General features: G+C 32.5%; 1 protein-coding gene across 1 annotated transcript in view; it reads right to left on the reverse strand.

Moving 5' to 3' along the window:
• Positions 1–10853: 10853 nt before the first annotated feature.
• Positions 10854–17051, reverse strand: part of LOC124355560 (puromycin-sensitive aminopeptidase-like protein) — a 28593-nt gene continuing 22395 nt past the window's right edge. Inside the window, 1 exon segment of the mRNA XM_046806723.1 lies at positions 10854–11024. Coding sequence (XP_046662679.1) covers positions 10854–11024 — 171 coding nt within the window.

The raw sequence follows: 17051 nt of genomic DNA on the forward strand, positions 1-17051 counted from the left end.
TGCAGAAGAAACATGTGGACGAACTTCAGGTAAAAGAAGGGATAAAGAGAACCCCTTGGTGGAATGAAAGAATTGCTGAAGCAGTTAAAAACAAAAATAGAGCTTGCGAGAGAATGGTTTTAAGGATAGGTCAAACGAAAAAGAGGGATAAATGGGAAGAGACTTGCAAGGGCATCAGCAAAGATGATGAAGGAGGCAAAGGAGAGGACATGGAAGGATTTTGAAGAAAAACTGAAATCAAACTTCAAAGGAAATAAAAAGATTTTTTATGGGGTGATAAGGAACAAGACGAAAACCTAAAGAAATGTTGACTAAGGTGGTGGATGTTTCAGGGGAAATAAAATGGAGAGGAGAAAGAGGTTTGAAAGACGTGGAAAGAGTATTTTAAGGAACTACTGGAAGGAACAGAAAATGAAGAGGAAAGAAGAGATATGACAGAGGAAAACAGAAGATGAAGAGGATTTTAGTATGTGCGAATTGGAAAAAGCGATTAAAGAGATGAAAGAGGGGAAATCTGCGGGAATAGACGAGCTGACGGCTGAGATGATAAAGGCGGCGGGCCCATTGCGGAATTCAATGGTTGTACAGAGTGATGAGGAGTGATTTGGAAGGAAAAGAAGATACCAGAAGACTGGAAAAATGGGAATAATAGTGCCGATTTTAAGAAAGGCAATAAGCAAAAATGCGAGAATTACAGGGGAATAAACTTTGTTGTGCCATACACAAAAAATTTATGAAAAAATACTGTTGCAGAAAATTAGACCAGTACTGGAAGAAACAGGAAGAGAGGAGCAATGTGGTTTTTAGGAAAGGTAGGTCAACGGTGGATGCTATTTTTGTGATGAGACAAGTGTTAGAAAAGAGGTGGAATACGGAAAAGATACAATGGTAGCGTTTATAGACCTACAGAAGGCATATGATAAGGTACTGAGAGGAAAGGATATGGGAGAGTATGAGAAAGAGAGGATTGCGTGAGGGAATAGTAGAAAGAATAAAGAACCTGTACGGCATATGTAAAAACAGGGTAAGAATTGAAGAAAAAATATACAGATACTTTTAAAACAGAGAGAGGAGTAAGGCAGGGAAGCATATTGTCACCTTTCTCTTTTCAATATTATAATGGGATGAAATTATTCTAGAAGTACAAGGAAACAGAGGAGCAGAAGAACTTAAGACAATAGCATATGCGGATGACATAATGATATGGGAAAATAGGGAAGAAGAGTTAGAACGAGAGTTAAACAAATGGGCAAAAGTGGCGAAGAAATATGGTTTAGAGATGAACATACAAAAATGTAAAGTAATGAAAGTAGAGAGAAGGGATGGAAATAACAAAGACGGTGTTGAGTTGAAGGAAAAAAGACTTGAAAAGGTGAAGGAAATTCTGTTATTTAGGAAGTATCATAACAGATAGGGGCACAATAAGAGAAGAGATAGGAAACAGAATATGGAAGAGTGGAAGTTTTTCACTATGGTAAAGAGAGATTGTGTGGAGTTTGGAACATTGGGAAAGAATCCAAAAGTATTGATGTATAAATCTTAGTTCCAACCAATTTTATATTATATGGAGCAGAGACGTGGACGTGGACTAAAACCTGATTTAAGCAGATTGCAAGCTGCAGAAATGAGATTTTTGAAGATGGGTAGAGAAGACTTACAAGAAATATAGAATAAGGAACGAAATAACCAGAGAAAGATTGAAGGTAGTTTCACTGCAAGAGACAATGGAAGGAAGAAGAATACAGTGGATGGGGCATGTGAAGAGGATGGGAGATAATAGAATCGCCTAGAATAGCACTGGAGAAGGAGGAAAGGAGGAAGAAGACCAAGAGGAAGACCGAGAGGAAGAATGGAGGACCAAGTGTGGAAAGACATAGAGAGAAGGGGAACCTACAGAAAATACAGGTGGATGAAGAGGAGACCATGGAACGATAGACTAAAGTGGGTGGAAGGCTGTGTAACGACGAACCCGTGAGAACGGAAACGTCTGACGATGATGCTGATGATGCTGATGGTTCAAGATTTTGAGTACAAATAAATAACCATGATAATAAATTAATAATATAGGCCATTTCAGTTGTCACAAAATCTACCGTTACTTTCTTCCAAATCTAAGCTTGGAAGGACTTATTTTAAAACTTACAACAGTTATAACAACATTTAATGGTTTTTTTTTAAGCAATGAAAATGATTACCCAGTTAGAAATTTATTTTAATAATGTGTTCTACCACAACATAATCTCAAAGTACTATTTTAATTACTTATATTTTCCCTGACTAAATAGCTTTTCCCCTGTAACTCTTTAAAAAAAACATCTAGTGGACAATTTATGAGTTAATGGTTTTAAATTTTATTTGTTACACACAATATCAAGGCTTTGTATTGTATTTTTTTAGTATCTGGAGTTTACGATTTTGAATCACAGACGTCAGGAATCTTGGGATATTTTCAAATGTAGTTCATTCTGTATGGTAAGTTTACTAAAATTGTATTATATTCTTACATCTTGTCTAGGTATTTTTTTTAATTTTCAATCAATAACGTATACTCCATTTTAAATATATTAAGAAATGACTTGATACATCAATGAAGAGAACAAATCGCAATGGTTAAGTTACAAGTATTCAAAACATAAATACTTATAAACAAACAATCAAACAATAACCAATTTACATAAACCAAACAACATTAAACTTAAATTAATCACTAGCAACAGTTATAAAGTGATTAAAATTACATAATTAATAAACTTAACTCAATTAACAACAACAATAAATCTATTAATAAACAAGGACCTGTACAACAGTTAGGTTCAGATACAAAAGAAAAGGCTTGCTTACTTCCTGAATTATTGGAGGGATAATTCTACGAACTCTTACACTGTACGAGCATTTCTACAAACAAAAAATATCTAATTACAGTAAGTAATAGGTATTTTGTGAGTTACGTGTTACTAAATTGGTGGATAAAATATGTTTTCCTTTGCTAATACAATTTCATAACACATTCTCAAAATAATTACTAAAAAAGATATTCAAGCAAAAATCTATAACAAATTTTTGTTTCACTACATATTTAGTTTCAGTGCAAAAAAGTGTGAATTGTGCAAAATAACATATGTTTCTAAATGTGTAATACTTACTCTCTGAACTATCCAAATCTGTATAAGGTTATAGCCGGCCCCCCCCCCCCCGTATCATGTCCTACATAAATAAAGTAAAACTTTTGCTTTTTTTCCAAATAATTTAAAATTTAAACCGGTTGAATCTTTAAAGCAGTTCCAAAACTGTTCGTAATTTATTGAAAGCTTTCAGCCAACTGCTGTTTAATACACTGTATGTTTTTTTTAAGTAAGATCCTTTTATTTTATACTTACAAAGGTAGTGTAGAAAATACATTATGTGCTGATTATTGGGTTACAATATAGACTGGTACACCAGAACTGATCACAAAACAATTGTACTGAGGTTAGCAACGTAGAAAGCAAATTTTAAAAACATCACAACTTTTTGAACTTCTCGAATAACAGGAAATGTACTTTCAAGGAAGAAATTTGTTCAGGAAAATGAGGGAAGTACAATATCAGCACTCTCAAAAGTTAATTACATTTACATACCTTGACTAAAGGCGAGAGAGGGAACGTAATAACACTGCTGGCAAAATAAGATTATCTGGAACAAATTTTATCAGGTTTTACTTTGCAAACATAATACTTGACAGAAACATCTTATATTACACTTTCAATACATAAACCAAATGCAATAGGCCTGTTTTAATTTAAAATTCAAAACAAATTATTTTCATACAAAAAATATTAAGATAATGCGTGTTGGTTAGCTCTGGCCATAAACGTGGAGGCTCGCGATTTTAGCCCTGAGAATGAAGTTTCAAAACTGTCTCAAATCTATAAATATCTCACTTCAGAAACTTGTTTTTTTTTGGATGCTAATGAACATTTTTAAACACAATTTTTCTTCTGTATTAATACTAATGATTTTATAAACCATTAGTATTAAAAGTAGTAATTTCTTATGGGAAAACGTGTTTGATGTGAAAAATAAGGCTAAGGCTGGTTTTCTATATTAAAGGTGTTCCAAGAAATATCAAAGTGACAATCCAAAAGATTCTATTACTTCCAACAGGAAATGGTTAAAAGAACAAGTACAAAGTAAAACAAACATTACAGTGTAATTAAAACAGAGTGGGCTGAAAGCTTTTCACTAAATACGAACAGTTTGGAACTGCTTTAAAGATCAACAGGATTAAATTTTAATTATTTTGGAAAAAAGCAAAAGTTTTACTTTGTATTTTATGTAGGAGACATGATACCGGCTATAACCTTTTTTACAATTTGGATGTTCAGAGAGTAAGATTACACATTTAGAAACATATGTTATTTTGCACAATTCACACACTTTTTTTTGCACCTGAAACTAAATATGTAGTTGAAACCAAAATGTTATAGATTTATGCTTGAATATCTTTTAGTAATTTTTTTGAGAATGTGTTATGAAAATGTTATTGCAAAAGGAAACATATTTTATCCACCAATTTAGTAACACGTAACGACAAAATACCTATTACTTACTGTAAATTTAGTATTTTATTGTTTTGAGAAATGCCTGTACAGTTTCAAGAGTTCCTGTAGAATTATCCCCTCCAAATAATCAGGAAGTAAGCCAAGGCCTTGTTTCTTTTGTATCTGACCTAACTGTTGTAGCAGGTCCCTTTGTTTATTAATGATTTATTGTTGTTGTTATTGATTTAAATTTAATTTATTAATTATTATTTTTAATCGACTTATTACTCGTTTAGCTAGTATTAATTAAGATTAATGTTGTTGTTATGTAAATTGGTTATTGGATTGATTGTTATCTGTTATAAAAAAGGTTTAATTATGTGTTTTAGAAATAACTTTGTTAACTTTAACATTGGGTTTTTTGTTCTCTTCATTGATGTATCAAGTCATTCTTTAAATAATTTAAAATGGAGATGATACTTATTTGAAAATTAAAAAAATACCTAGACAAGATGTAAGAATTAATACGCAATTATTAGTACAACTTACTCAAACAGAATGAATACATTGAAATTCCCAAGATTCATCTGACTCTGTGGATCAAATCGTAACTCTCCAGATACATAAAAAAATACAATACAAAGCCCTTGATATTGTAGTGTAACAAATAAAAATTTAAACCATTACTCATAAATTGGTCCACTAGATGTTTTTTTTAAAGAGTTACAGGAAAAGCTATTAGTGCAGGAAATAAAGTAATATCAAATAGTACTTTGAGTTATTTTGTGGTACACCATTATTTAAAATAAATTTCTAACTGGTAACATTTTTCATTGCTTAAAAAAAACCATTAAAGTGTGTTATAACTTGTTGTAAGGTTTTAAAATAGTCCCTTCCAGCTTAGTTGGAAGAAGTAACGTAGAATTTTGTGACAACTGAAAATGCCTATATTATTAATTTATTAATCATGGTGATTTATATGTACTCAAAATCTTGAAACCCATCATTCATCATCATCATCGTCAGACGTTTCCGTTTCTCACGGGTCGTCGTACCACAGCCTCCTCCACCTTTAGGTCTATCGTTCCATGTCCTCACTGCTTCAATCCACCTGCTATTTTCCTGTAGTCCCCTTCTCACTCTATGTCTTTCCACACTTGGTTCCTCCCATCTTCCTCTCGGTCTTCCTCCTTGGTCTTCTTCCTCCTCTACCATCCTTCTCCCAGTGCTATTCTAGGCATTCTATGTATTCTCCCATCCTCTTCACCATGCCCCAGTCCACTGTATTCTTCTTCCTTCCATTGTACTCTTGCAGTGAAACTACCTTTCAATCTTTCATCTGGTTATTTTCGTTTCCTTATTCCTATCTCTTCTTGTTAGTCTTCCTCTATTCCCTCTTAAAATCATCATTTCTGCAGCTTGCAATCTGCTTAAATCATTTATTAGTCCACGTCCACGTCTCCTGCTCACATATAATATAAATTTGGTTGGAAATAAGATTTTATTTTAATACATCAATACTTTTGATTCTTTCTCTCAATGTTTCCAACTCCACACAATCTTCTTTACCATATTGAAAAACTTTCCACTCTTCCATATTCTGTTTCCTATCTCTTCATCTTATTGTGCCGCCTATCTGTTATGATTACTGCCTTCCTAGAATATAAGCAGACAATTCCTTCACCTTTTCAAGTCTTTTTTCCTTCAACTAACACGTTCTTTGTTATTTCCATCCCTTCTCTCTACTTTCATTACTTTACAATTTTTGTATGTTCATCTCTAAACCATATTTCTTTCGCCACTTTTGCCCATTTGTGTTTAACTCTCGTTCTAAACTCTCTTCCTTCCCTATTTTCCCATATCATTATGTCAATCCGCATATGCTATTGTTCTTAAGTTCTTCTGCTCCTCTGTTTCCCTTGTACTTTCTATCTAGAATAATTTTCCATCACATTATAATAATTGAAAAAGGGAAAGGTGAACAATATGCTTCCCTGCCTTACTCCTCTCTCTGTTTTAAAAGTATCTGTATATTTTTCTTCAATTTCTTACCCTGTTTTTACATATGCCGGTACAGGTTCTTTTATTCTTTCTACTTATTCCCTCACGCAATTCCTCATCTTTCTCATACTCTCCCCATTATCCTTTTCTCTCCAGTACCTTCTATTCATAAAGTGCCTTCTGTACGGTCTATAAGAAACGGTACCCATTGTATCTTTTCCGTTTATTTCCCACCTCTTTTTCTAACACTTTGTGCTCATCACAAAAAATAGCATCCCCACCGTTGACCTACCTTTCCTATAAACCACATTGCTCCTCTTCTTCCTGTTTCATCCGAGTACTGGTCTAATTTTCTGCAAACAGTATTTTTTTTTCCCCCCAAAATATAATTTTTTTGTGTATGTGGCACCAAACAAATGTTATTTCCCACTGTAAATAATTCTCGCATTTTTGCTTATTGCCTTTCTTAAAAATCGGCACTATTTATTTCCCATTGTTCCAGTCTTCTGGTATCTTCTTTTCCTTCCAAATTCACTCTCAATCACTCTGTACAAAGCCATTGAATTCCCAATGGGCCCGGCACCGCCTTTATCCATCTCAGGCCAGTCAAGCCTCGTCTATTCCTCGCCAGAATTTCCCCTCTTTCATCTCATTTAATTCGCTTTTTCCAATTCGCACATACTAAAATCCTCTTCATCTTCTGTTTTCCTCTGTCATATCTCTTCTTCTCCTCTTCATTTTCTGTTCCTTCCCAGTAGTTCCTTAAAATACTCTTTCCACCGTCTTCAAAACCTCTTTCTCCTCGCCATTTTATTTCCGCCTGAAAACATCCACCACCTTAGTCAACATTTCTTTAGGTTTCGTCTTGTTTCCCTTATCACCCCATAAAAAATCTTCTTATTTCCTTTGAAGTTTGATTTCAGTCTTTTCTTCAAATCCTTCCATGTCCTCTCCTTTGCCTCCTTCATCATCTTTGCTGATGCCCTTGCAAGTCTCTTTCCATTTATCCCTCTTTTTCGTTTGAACCTATCCTTAACCATTCTCGCCAAGCTCCTTATTTTGTTTTTAAACTGCTTCAGCAATTCTTTCATTCCACAAGGGGTCTCTTTATTCCCTTCTTTTACCTGAAGGTTCGTTCCACACTGTTTCTTTCTGCAGCTTTGACTATAGCATTCTTGAAATTTGTCACATTCCTCCTCTCCTGTTTTGACCTCCCCCCTTGGGTATCGTTTCCTTCTAATGTTATTTGGAACCATTCCTAGATAAAAACACATTGTTTTGTATAACAAAAAGTTTTTTTCAGGGAATGTTTATAAAGCATTCCAAAACACCTTTTATCTTTTTTCTCTCGCCTTCATAAAATAACAGAGTTGTGAAATTTTTAAATACAACAATACAAATGTAAGTAAATAAGTGATTATTACAAAATTTGAATTTAAGATACGAGAAACTATCAGAATTTGTTTTTGTTTAGTTTTTGAACTAGAAAACGTTTCTAAGCTTTGTTATATCATTTTTAAAAAGGTTTTCTTGATTTCATTACAAGATTCAGTGTGAAGTAAAGCGTACAATGGTTTGGTTCAGAGGCCAAGGTGAGATAATAATACTATATTGAATGAAGAATCATAAACGTAAATCAGTCAGTGTGCGTAAGATTTAATATAATAAAATTATTATAATTGGTATTTTGAATTTAATTAATTTAATGACCAATTTCAAATAAAATGAAGTGATCATGGATGACAATTTGAATATAGTAACCCATAATAATGTATAAATTTCTTGTGACATGGTGTCTTTACCAGACCACCCCTCTAGAACTGAACTGAAAGCAGTACAGTTTCTTACAGCCCACCCATTGTGATAAGAACACCGTCATTTGTGATAATATTAGAACTATAAGAAAACAATATCATACTATTTTACAGTACAAATCAGCTGATCCTCTGCAAGTAAACTTATATATTTGACTGCATTTCATGTTTTTCTAATACAAGATTTAAAATCTATCTCCTGCAACAAAGTATATCTAAATCTATATATATATATATACAGTGCTGTTTACCTCAAACACAGAATTGAAGTTGAAGCTTGTAAAAAACTGGAAGGTAGAAGGTGATACATAGGAATGAGCACCCCAAGAAACGGAAAAGTTGATGACTGAGTATTGGGTGCCATAGAGATATATCTCAGTAGGTAGGCCCAACAGAGTGATTCCCGAAATAAAAACTGTAAAAACATATTACAATTAAGTAATATTAACCCCTTCATTGTTTTTCAAATAATATTATGTTTATTGCTTTAAAGTGTGCTACTAACGTAATACTACTCATTGTTATATTGTTCGCTGGATGAAGCTTCTGAATCAGAATAAGGAGTTAAAAATAAAAGTAGCAAATTTGGGCTTTCAATTGCTTAGCAAAGAAGCGGAAATAAAGAATCTTCTAACTACAAAGCCTGTTTTATTCAAGAAAAAGTTACATATGAGAAGAAAACACTTACTTCATTTGACATCAGGAGGGTACATATACCTGTGACTAGGATAGCAGTCACCATGAGAAATCAGTCTACTGACTCTTCATCTCCAGTGAGTGATACAAACCTCAGCCCTGACGAAACAGACGTCCACATCATAAACACTCAGATCTTTGATCACACCGCACAGTTGTGCAGATTGACACTTCCCGTGTCCTGTAGTACTTCGAAGGAGCCTGTGGTATCTTGCACCCTAACAGAGCCATGCTACTTTTCTAAGAGCCTAAGAGTCAGTCAGACAACCCTCTTCTCGTTTCACAGGAAGGACAATGAGGACGAATGCAGAAGAAACTGTATTCCACGTGTCCTCACAGCATTATCCTCACCACAGTTTCTGCAGAGACATCACCGATAGTGGGAGCAAGCTTTCATTTTGTGCTTGGTGATAAATACATCTAAATTTATATTCCATTAGAAGTAGTACTGATTCTATTGTAATCTAATACTGTAGTTGCAACAATTAAAATAGGCTGTTGTATTGTAACACATTCAATTATATTTATTAACAGCAACAAACCATTGTACTTTTTCCAATACATAAATTTGTCAACATAAATTAATATTAGATAAAAATATAAATTAAGACAGACCAGATGTAGAAGGAGAATAGCTGCAGTGGGAAAGCTACTGAAAAACAATACTGTAAACCTTAAAATTTAGCATAAAAAACTAATGGAAAACACGAAGCAAATTGAAACCAACCTTCAAATATATACCAACTTAACAACCATATGACAGAATGAATAATTCTTAATCGATGACATAAAAAATGAATACAATTAAATAACATAAACTGCACATAAATAATAAATATAACTTTTTCTTTATAGGGAGGACAAAGTTACATTGTTTCTCTTGCATAGGAGAAAAATTGCTACTTTGCATTTCAGGTGGAGGAAAATACATAACTCATCTTGTGTAACCTGACCTAAAATAATTAATGGAATACATCCAATCTGTAACTCATTTATGGGCGTAAACTGCAATTTAAATGCCATTTACCTTCCTACACATAAAGAAACACAGATGATAGCCACAGGCCTTTCTGTTTTTAATAACTATATAAGAAAAGTAAGTGAACAAGGGAAACTGTGGAATGGTCCCTTACAAAATGCACCATTCCACAGATGCACCATTTTGGATGGTTTCAGTTATTTGTTACTTGAATTTTGAGGGTGGTTTCGGTTAGGATGTTATAGATATCAAGTTTTTGTATTCCTTGGGAAAGATGTTAAAGTCACTCTTGGATTATAAAAAGAATGGAATTTGATACTGTGTCAAACACACTTGGAGTCCAGAACTCGTCATTTTTAGCCAATTGATATGAATCTATTTGGTCCAGACTTCACGTAAATCTGTAGGACTCTCTCTGTTACCATTGGTCATTGGCTATTTAAATTAATTATACTTGTTAAAAAACAGTCTTTCATAACTTAATAATGATATTACATTTCAGTGTATTCTTCATTAATATTTTGGCTTAACAAATATAAACTTGGAATGTTATTATCTGAGTTTGTTAATCATGTAGATAGATATTGGTACAGAATTTGATTGTATTAGATACAAATATAATCAAAGGTGCAGCTTAGGTTATATTCAATGAAAAAGGATGGTAATAATTTCCTTCCTGAAGATCTTGTCTAATCAATTCTAATTCTGATACTTTCTTGACATCTCTTTTTACCTTATAATCCCACTCCATTCAGGGCAAACGAACAGGTTTTTGATGAATGAACACCTTTTTACTCATAAGCAAAACACAAACAAGAACTAATAAGGTTGTTGATCAAAAACTTAAGCGAATAATGAACAGAATCCAACCAACCTGGCCACAAGAGACATTGACACTGGGAAGACTCCCATGGTCTTGCCGCCCAGCATGTAGTCTTCAAAGGTGTTCTGTCTGTTGAAGAAGGTGTAGTAGACGCCAACCAAAGTAGGACAGAAGTAACATGGCTGACACCACTGTGTAATCCACCCATGTAAATTTCAGATCGATTTGGTGTAGTTCCATTGTAGATACTTCTTCAATGTATTGAGGTGACACCTGTATAAATTCATTTCTTAGATTAATGATTCTTTGTAAATCTTGAAATCTCACAGTAGTTGTTGAGGTAAACAACCTATCCGCCTATTTCAGGGAGGCAAACACTACGTAACACAAAAAGTCATTTGTCAAATTGGCTAGGAATGATGTTCTTCTAAGGGTTTAAGGAGAGTAAACTACTAAGCAATTTTAAATTGTGATGTAATTTAATGTTACAAAGAGAGATCCACTCATATAACATCAAAGGCAAGAATCACCAACAGTTAGAAAAAACAGAAGTATTAATTTTTGACATTGTCAGCAACAAAACGGAAACAAATAGCAATGAAAAGATTGATAGGAAGGGTGTTCATACTCACCAAAACTGATTTCTTTTAATTCACCCAACTTCCATTGGTGGTGTGCATGGATGAATTATCTACCCCTTCACAGCTCTGGTGGTCTTCTTGAAAAATTAATATAGTTGCCTCATATAACATTGTGACCAGAGCCAAACCTGTGAGATTAAAAACTTATTATGTACTCTTAATCTTTAGACTTACATATGCAACCATTTTTAAGAATGAATTTTAAAATATTTTGGCCTTGTTGTGGGAAACATTTTTTATTCAACAGTTATTAATCACTTAATGGTTTTATTTTTATCCCTAAAATTATGTTTTTGTAGAATGTTTTTACTGGTTTTTACAAAAACAGGTTTCTACAGTTTAGTTATTTACTTTTCGTACAAAGAGTTATGTTTTTGTGTGTAAACACAGTTTCCTGTTTAAAATTAAAGCTTCCTTCACTTTAGCACCTCATTATTCAAAAAAGAATGACATACTAAAAATTGAGAGTTATAAATTAAAAATTAAAGGCGTAGTTAACTTTTTGTGAACCCTTATGAAGTCAGTTATTAGCTATCATTTTGAGATTATGAAAATACTGTATAATACTATACATACTGGATGTGAATACTGATTTGGATTTATTCTCATTATGTTCTTCTTATGTTTATCTTGGTGGAGTATGAATTAATATAATAGATTCTATGAATCTTTTATTCTAAAGACTCATTTATGGGAAGGTTTAATGTTTGATTTTTTTTTGTTTTTACTTAATAGACCCAGGAGGGAAACGGTCAACCACCCCACACCAGGAACCAGCCCATAGAGGACGACACCTGCACTGCCAGGAAAGATTTTAGTTTTAGTGATAGCAATTTAATTGGTAACTCTAGTTGTTTGTTAATACACTTAAATATTCAGGGAATTAAAAGCAAACTGGATGAACTTAACTTATTGCTTGCAGATTTCGGAGAAAAAATCTGTATAATATGCTTGAATGAACACTGGCTTTCAAAAGAAAAATGTAAATTTATTGAATAATATTGAATTTTTCAAATTAGCTGATTTTTATGTTAGAGAAAACTGTACTAGAGGAGGTTCGGCAATCTTGGTCAGAGAAAACTCTGGAATAAAACTTTAAGGTCCGAAATGATTTAAAAATGTACAATGATAACTATTACTTTGAATGCTCCATAATAGAACTTTTGGATTTAAAAACCCCAATAATTATAATATCTTTATACAGAACTCCGGATAATTGCACCCTTAATATTTTTCTTGAAAAACTTGGTGGCTTATTGGATAAATTCAGAAATAAAAAAATGTCAATATTTTAATAGCTACAGACTGCAACATCATCAATGTATTAAATAAAAAAAGGAACCACAAAAAATTATATGAAATACTTAATTATAATGGCTTTAAAATAAATATTGTTGAAGGTAACAAGACCAGCAAGTGGAACATGTCTAGATAACATAATAACAAACAATAGGTTTAAGATTGATAATTTTTTAGTTACGAATGTTGGCCTCTCTGACCACAATGCTATTATAACAACTTTGCCCATATTTGAAAATAGAAGTAGGTGATAAATATGTTATTCAGAGAAGATACACTAAAGAAGCTAGACATGACTTTATGATCAACGTTAAAAATACTGAATGGGAATTCAGCAATGCCAAAAAAGTGAATGAAAACTTTGATAGTTTCTTAAGAGAATTCCTTTTCATGTTTAATTGTTCTTTTCCACTTAAAATCCGTCAAAATTAGAGGGAAGATTAGAGCAAAGTGGATAACAAAAGGGTTACAAATTTCAAGTAGAAGTAAGAGAAAACTCCACAAACAAGCACAAGTTTCAAATTATGAAGAAATTAAAACCCATTATAAAATATATAATACAATTTTTAAAAAGATTGTTAGAGAAGCTAAACGTAGAGCTAATGGATTTATACATAGAACAATCTAACTGCAAGGGTAAAGCAGCCTGGCAAGTTATAAAACAGGAAATTGGTATAAACACAAAAAATCATGATGGAGTAAGAGAAATAGTGGTTATTGGGAAAGTAATTAGAGAACATAGTGAGATGGTTAATCATTTTAATGAATCTTATTTTAAAGATTGTAGAACAATTGAATATAAAAAGCTCTCCGGTAAAAGCAGTGGGAAAATTACAAAAAGTTAACAGTACGTCTTTTCGTTTTAAACCTGTTCAAGCGAAAGAAATTCATAAATTAATATCAAACGTTGCCTAACAAGTGGTCTACTGGCTGGGACGAAATTCCCTCAATAATTGTTAAAGACTGTAAGGAATATCTTGTGAAGCCAATAACAAATTTGGTTAATCAATCGTTAGGAACAGGTGTTTTTCCAGACAAGCTTAAATATTCAGTAGTGAAAACCCATTTACAAAAAAGGTGAGAAAACTCATAGTCAAAAACTATCGTCCGGTTTCATTGTTACCAGTGTTTTCCAAGCTATATGAGAAAGTAGTAAACCATCAATTATACAAATACCTAGAAAAAAATTAGTCTGATTACTGGATGTCAACATGGCTTTAGAAAAAATTACTCAACTGACATGGCACTTACTAACCTTGCAGAGGAAGTTTACAGTGCTTTGGATGGATCACAGTCTACAGTGGCAGTGTGCTGTGATTTATCAAAGGCATTTGATTGTGTAGATCATGATATCTTAATGAAGAAATTAGAATTATATGGAGTAGAGAGCACATCTTTAAATTGGTTTAAGTCATATATTACAGGGAAAAAACAAAAAACAACTTTAGTATCAGGACTATAAAAAGTATCATTCAGAGTATGAAAATGTAGTGTCAGGAGTTTCCGCAAGGATCGATTTTAGGACCATTACTATTTAACATTGTATATAAATGATCTACCACAAGACATAGACACGAAATTAGTCTTATATGCTGATGACACCACAGCTATAATCAAGGAGAAAAACTTACATGTAATGAAATTATTAGTAGAACAAACTATAGTTAAATTAGAAGAGTGGTTTAAAGTTAATGGAATGATTCTGAATACTACAAAAACAAATATTATTCACTTCAAAAAACAGACAGCAAAAGAGAAGAAATGTTTACAGTCACAATAGATAAAGAACAAATAAATAGCTGCAAAAATGTAAAGACTGTTGGGAGTTTGTTTTGATGAGCATATGACTTGGACAGAACAAATACAAAACTTATGTAAAAAAACTCAATTCTATTTGTTTTCAATATGAGCTGTGTTACACACATCACAAGTTTAAAAACAAAGATGACCCTATACTATGGCTATTTTTACTCAATAATGAAGTTTGGAATTACATTGTGGGGCTCAGTAGAGATAACAGAAAAAGTGTTAAAAATCCAAAAAAAGATTATAAGAATAATGACATTCTCATCCAGAAGAAGTTCTTGTAAAGAAAAATTTAAGAAACTGAAAATTCTTACTGTCCCTTGTGTGTACATGTATGAAGTACTGAGTCAAGTTCATCAAAATTTGAACTGGTTTTCTAAAGAAAAAACTATTCATCAACACAATACTAGAAATACCAATTTGTTAATATATCCTGTACACACCACAGCCATATTTGAAAAAAGTTTGTATTATATGGGTATTAAACTTTACAACAAATTGCCTAACAAATTTCAAACAAATGCCACAAGTTGAATTCTTAGATAGAATAAAAAGTATGTTTGTCAAAAAGGCTTACTACAAGATTTCCGAATTTCTAAATGACAAAAACATAATAATTTAGTTATGAAGATTAAGTGTTTTCTCCTAAGAAACTTAATTTAATATAATACAAAAATTCAATAATTGATTCTCCAATTTGTTATTTGAATATTGTTATATTGTTACCAATTTTATTGTTTGATTTTATTCATGGTTTTATTAATTTTATTGTTTTAATAATTTTATTGTTTTATTTGTTAAATTGTTTTAGTAATTTATTGTTTTATTTGTTAATTATTTAACTAATTTTATTGTTTTATTTGTTAATTAGGTTAATGAATGATTGTTATTACATTAGGGTTGTACTACAATTTTTACTACTGTTATCTGACTCAGGAATGCTTTACAAAATAAATGTTTGACATAGGTTTTTAATACTGTTAATTAGTTTATAGTTAATTTATTCATAGCTGAAAATATTAATACTGTTATTTATAATAGAGCTTATTTATTTGTTAGCAAATCATTTTGGCTAGAATCTTGTTAAATCTATTAGTACTAAACGATGGGAGACCGAAAAAAAAAATGGGAAATTTCTGACTATGTCATCTGTCTTACCAGCATAGCTGGATCTTGTAAGATGTAATATGACAATAAACATTCATTCATTCATTCATTCATAGACTACTAAGAAAGCATCTGGACTATCCCATGAAAGTAGCAAATCCTTTCCTAAAGAAATAATATGGCACCGTTACTCAGTATTAATTCTAAACAAACCTGAAATTGTCTTTCTCATACATTTCACTTATTTTTATTCACACATTTGATTATCCCACTTAATCTTTTTGCTAACTGATCAGAGAAAAAACATAAGAACTTCTGAAAACTCTAGTATTCAGAACAGAAGTGAAGCTGAGCAAGGTAAATAAAGGATCTCCTGTTTTACATTTACTCTGGCCTGTCTGATCATCCACTCACATTTTTTCCAGTTTGTGTTAATCACTTCTGTGTTCCAGATATAATGTGTACTAAAAATGGGTTTGAACCAAATATCTATTCACATAATACTAGCTAAACAGTTGAAACCTGAACTAAGCAACCAAAATTCACATATGTAAAAAAATCCTAATATACTCCTTAAGTTATACTATAGGAGGCAAGAGCCAATTTGCACAACATAGTTTTTCTTAAAATCAATACAGGCATTTTCCATAACAAAATGTATTGGCAGCAATGCTAGCTTTGTGGGGGGGGGGGGGGGTCAAAATGGGAGAGTAGCAAAAGAGTTAAAAATATAAAACCATAATTTTTTTTCTCAAATTAACTTTTTCTGTTTGTATACTTTTAAAACTTGACTATCATACACATGAAATAACAATCAACTTTCATAAAAACTAGAGAAAGTTCTCAACTTTAAGGGTCTGTATAACAGTTATATGGCACTGATTTAACATTCATTTATGTGGCTGACATTGGTTTTAAGTGAGTAAAGAAAAATGATCTGAGAAAAAAACATTTCATTTTTATAACCTTTTAGATATCTTCTCATTTCATCCTTTACCAAAACTAGCATGGCTGACGATCAAATTCTATATTTCAAGAAAATTTTTGTTTTCTAGATTATTATAATTTAGTTGTTAAACTTATATTACTGATATCAAAGCAAAAATATCTGGAGAAGACACTTTTACCCCCACCCCCCCCCCCCCCCACCCCCCCCCCCCCCCACCCCCCCCCCCCCCCACCCCCCCCCCCCCCCACCCCCCCCCCCCCCCACCCCCCCCCCCCCCACCATAATTGCACAATGAATTGATTTAAAATGTTGTAAATTTTACTTCTCACTTTCCAGTTTCATTTATACGTGTTACTAGGGGGGACCAGAATATTCATAGGGACACAAGAAAATCTTGGTTGTGACAAGATAAACTA

Source organism: Homalodisca vitripennis, chromosome 2 (genome assembly GCF_021130785.1).
Source record: "Homalodisca vitripennis isolate AUS2020 chromosome 2, UT_GWSS_2.1, whole genome shotgun sequence".
NCBI lineage: Eukaryota > Metazoa > Arthropoda > Insecta > Hemiptera > Cicadellidae > Homalodisca > Homalodisca vitripennis.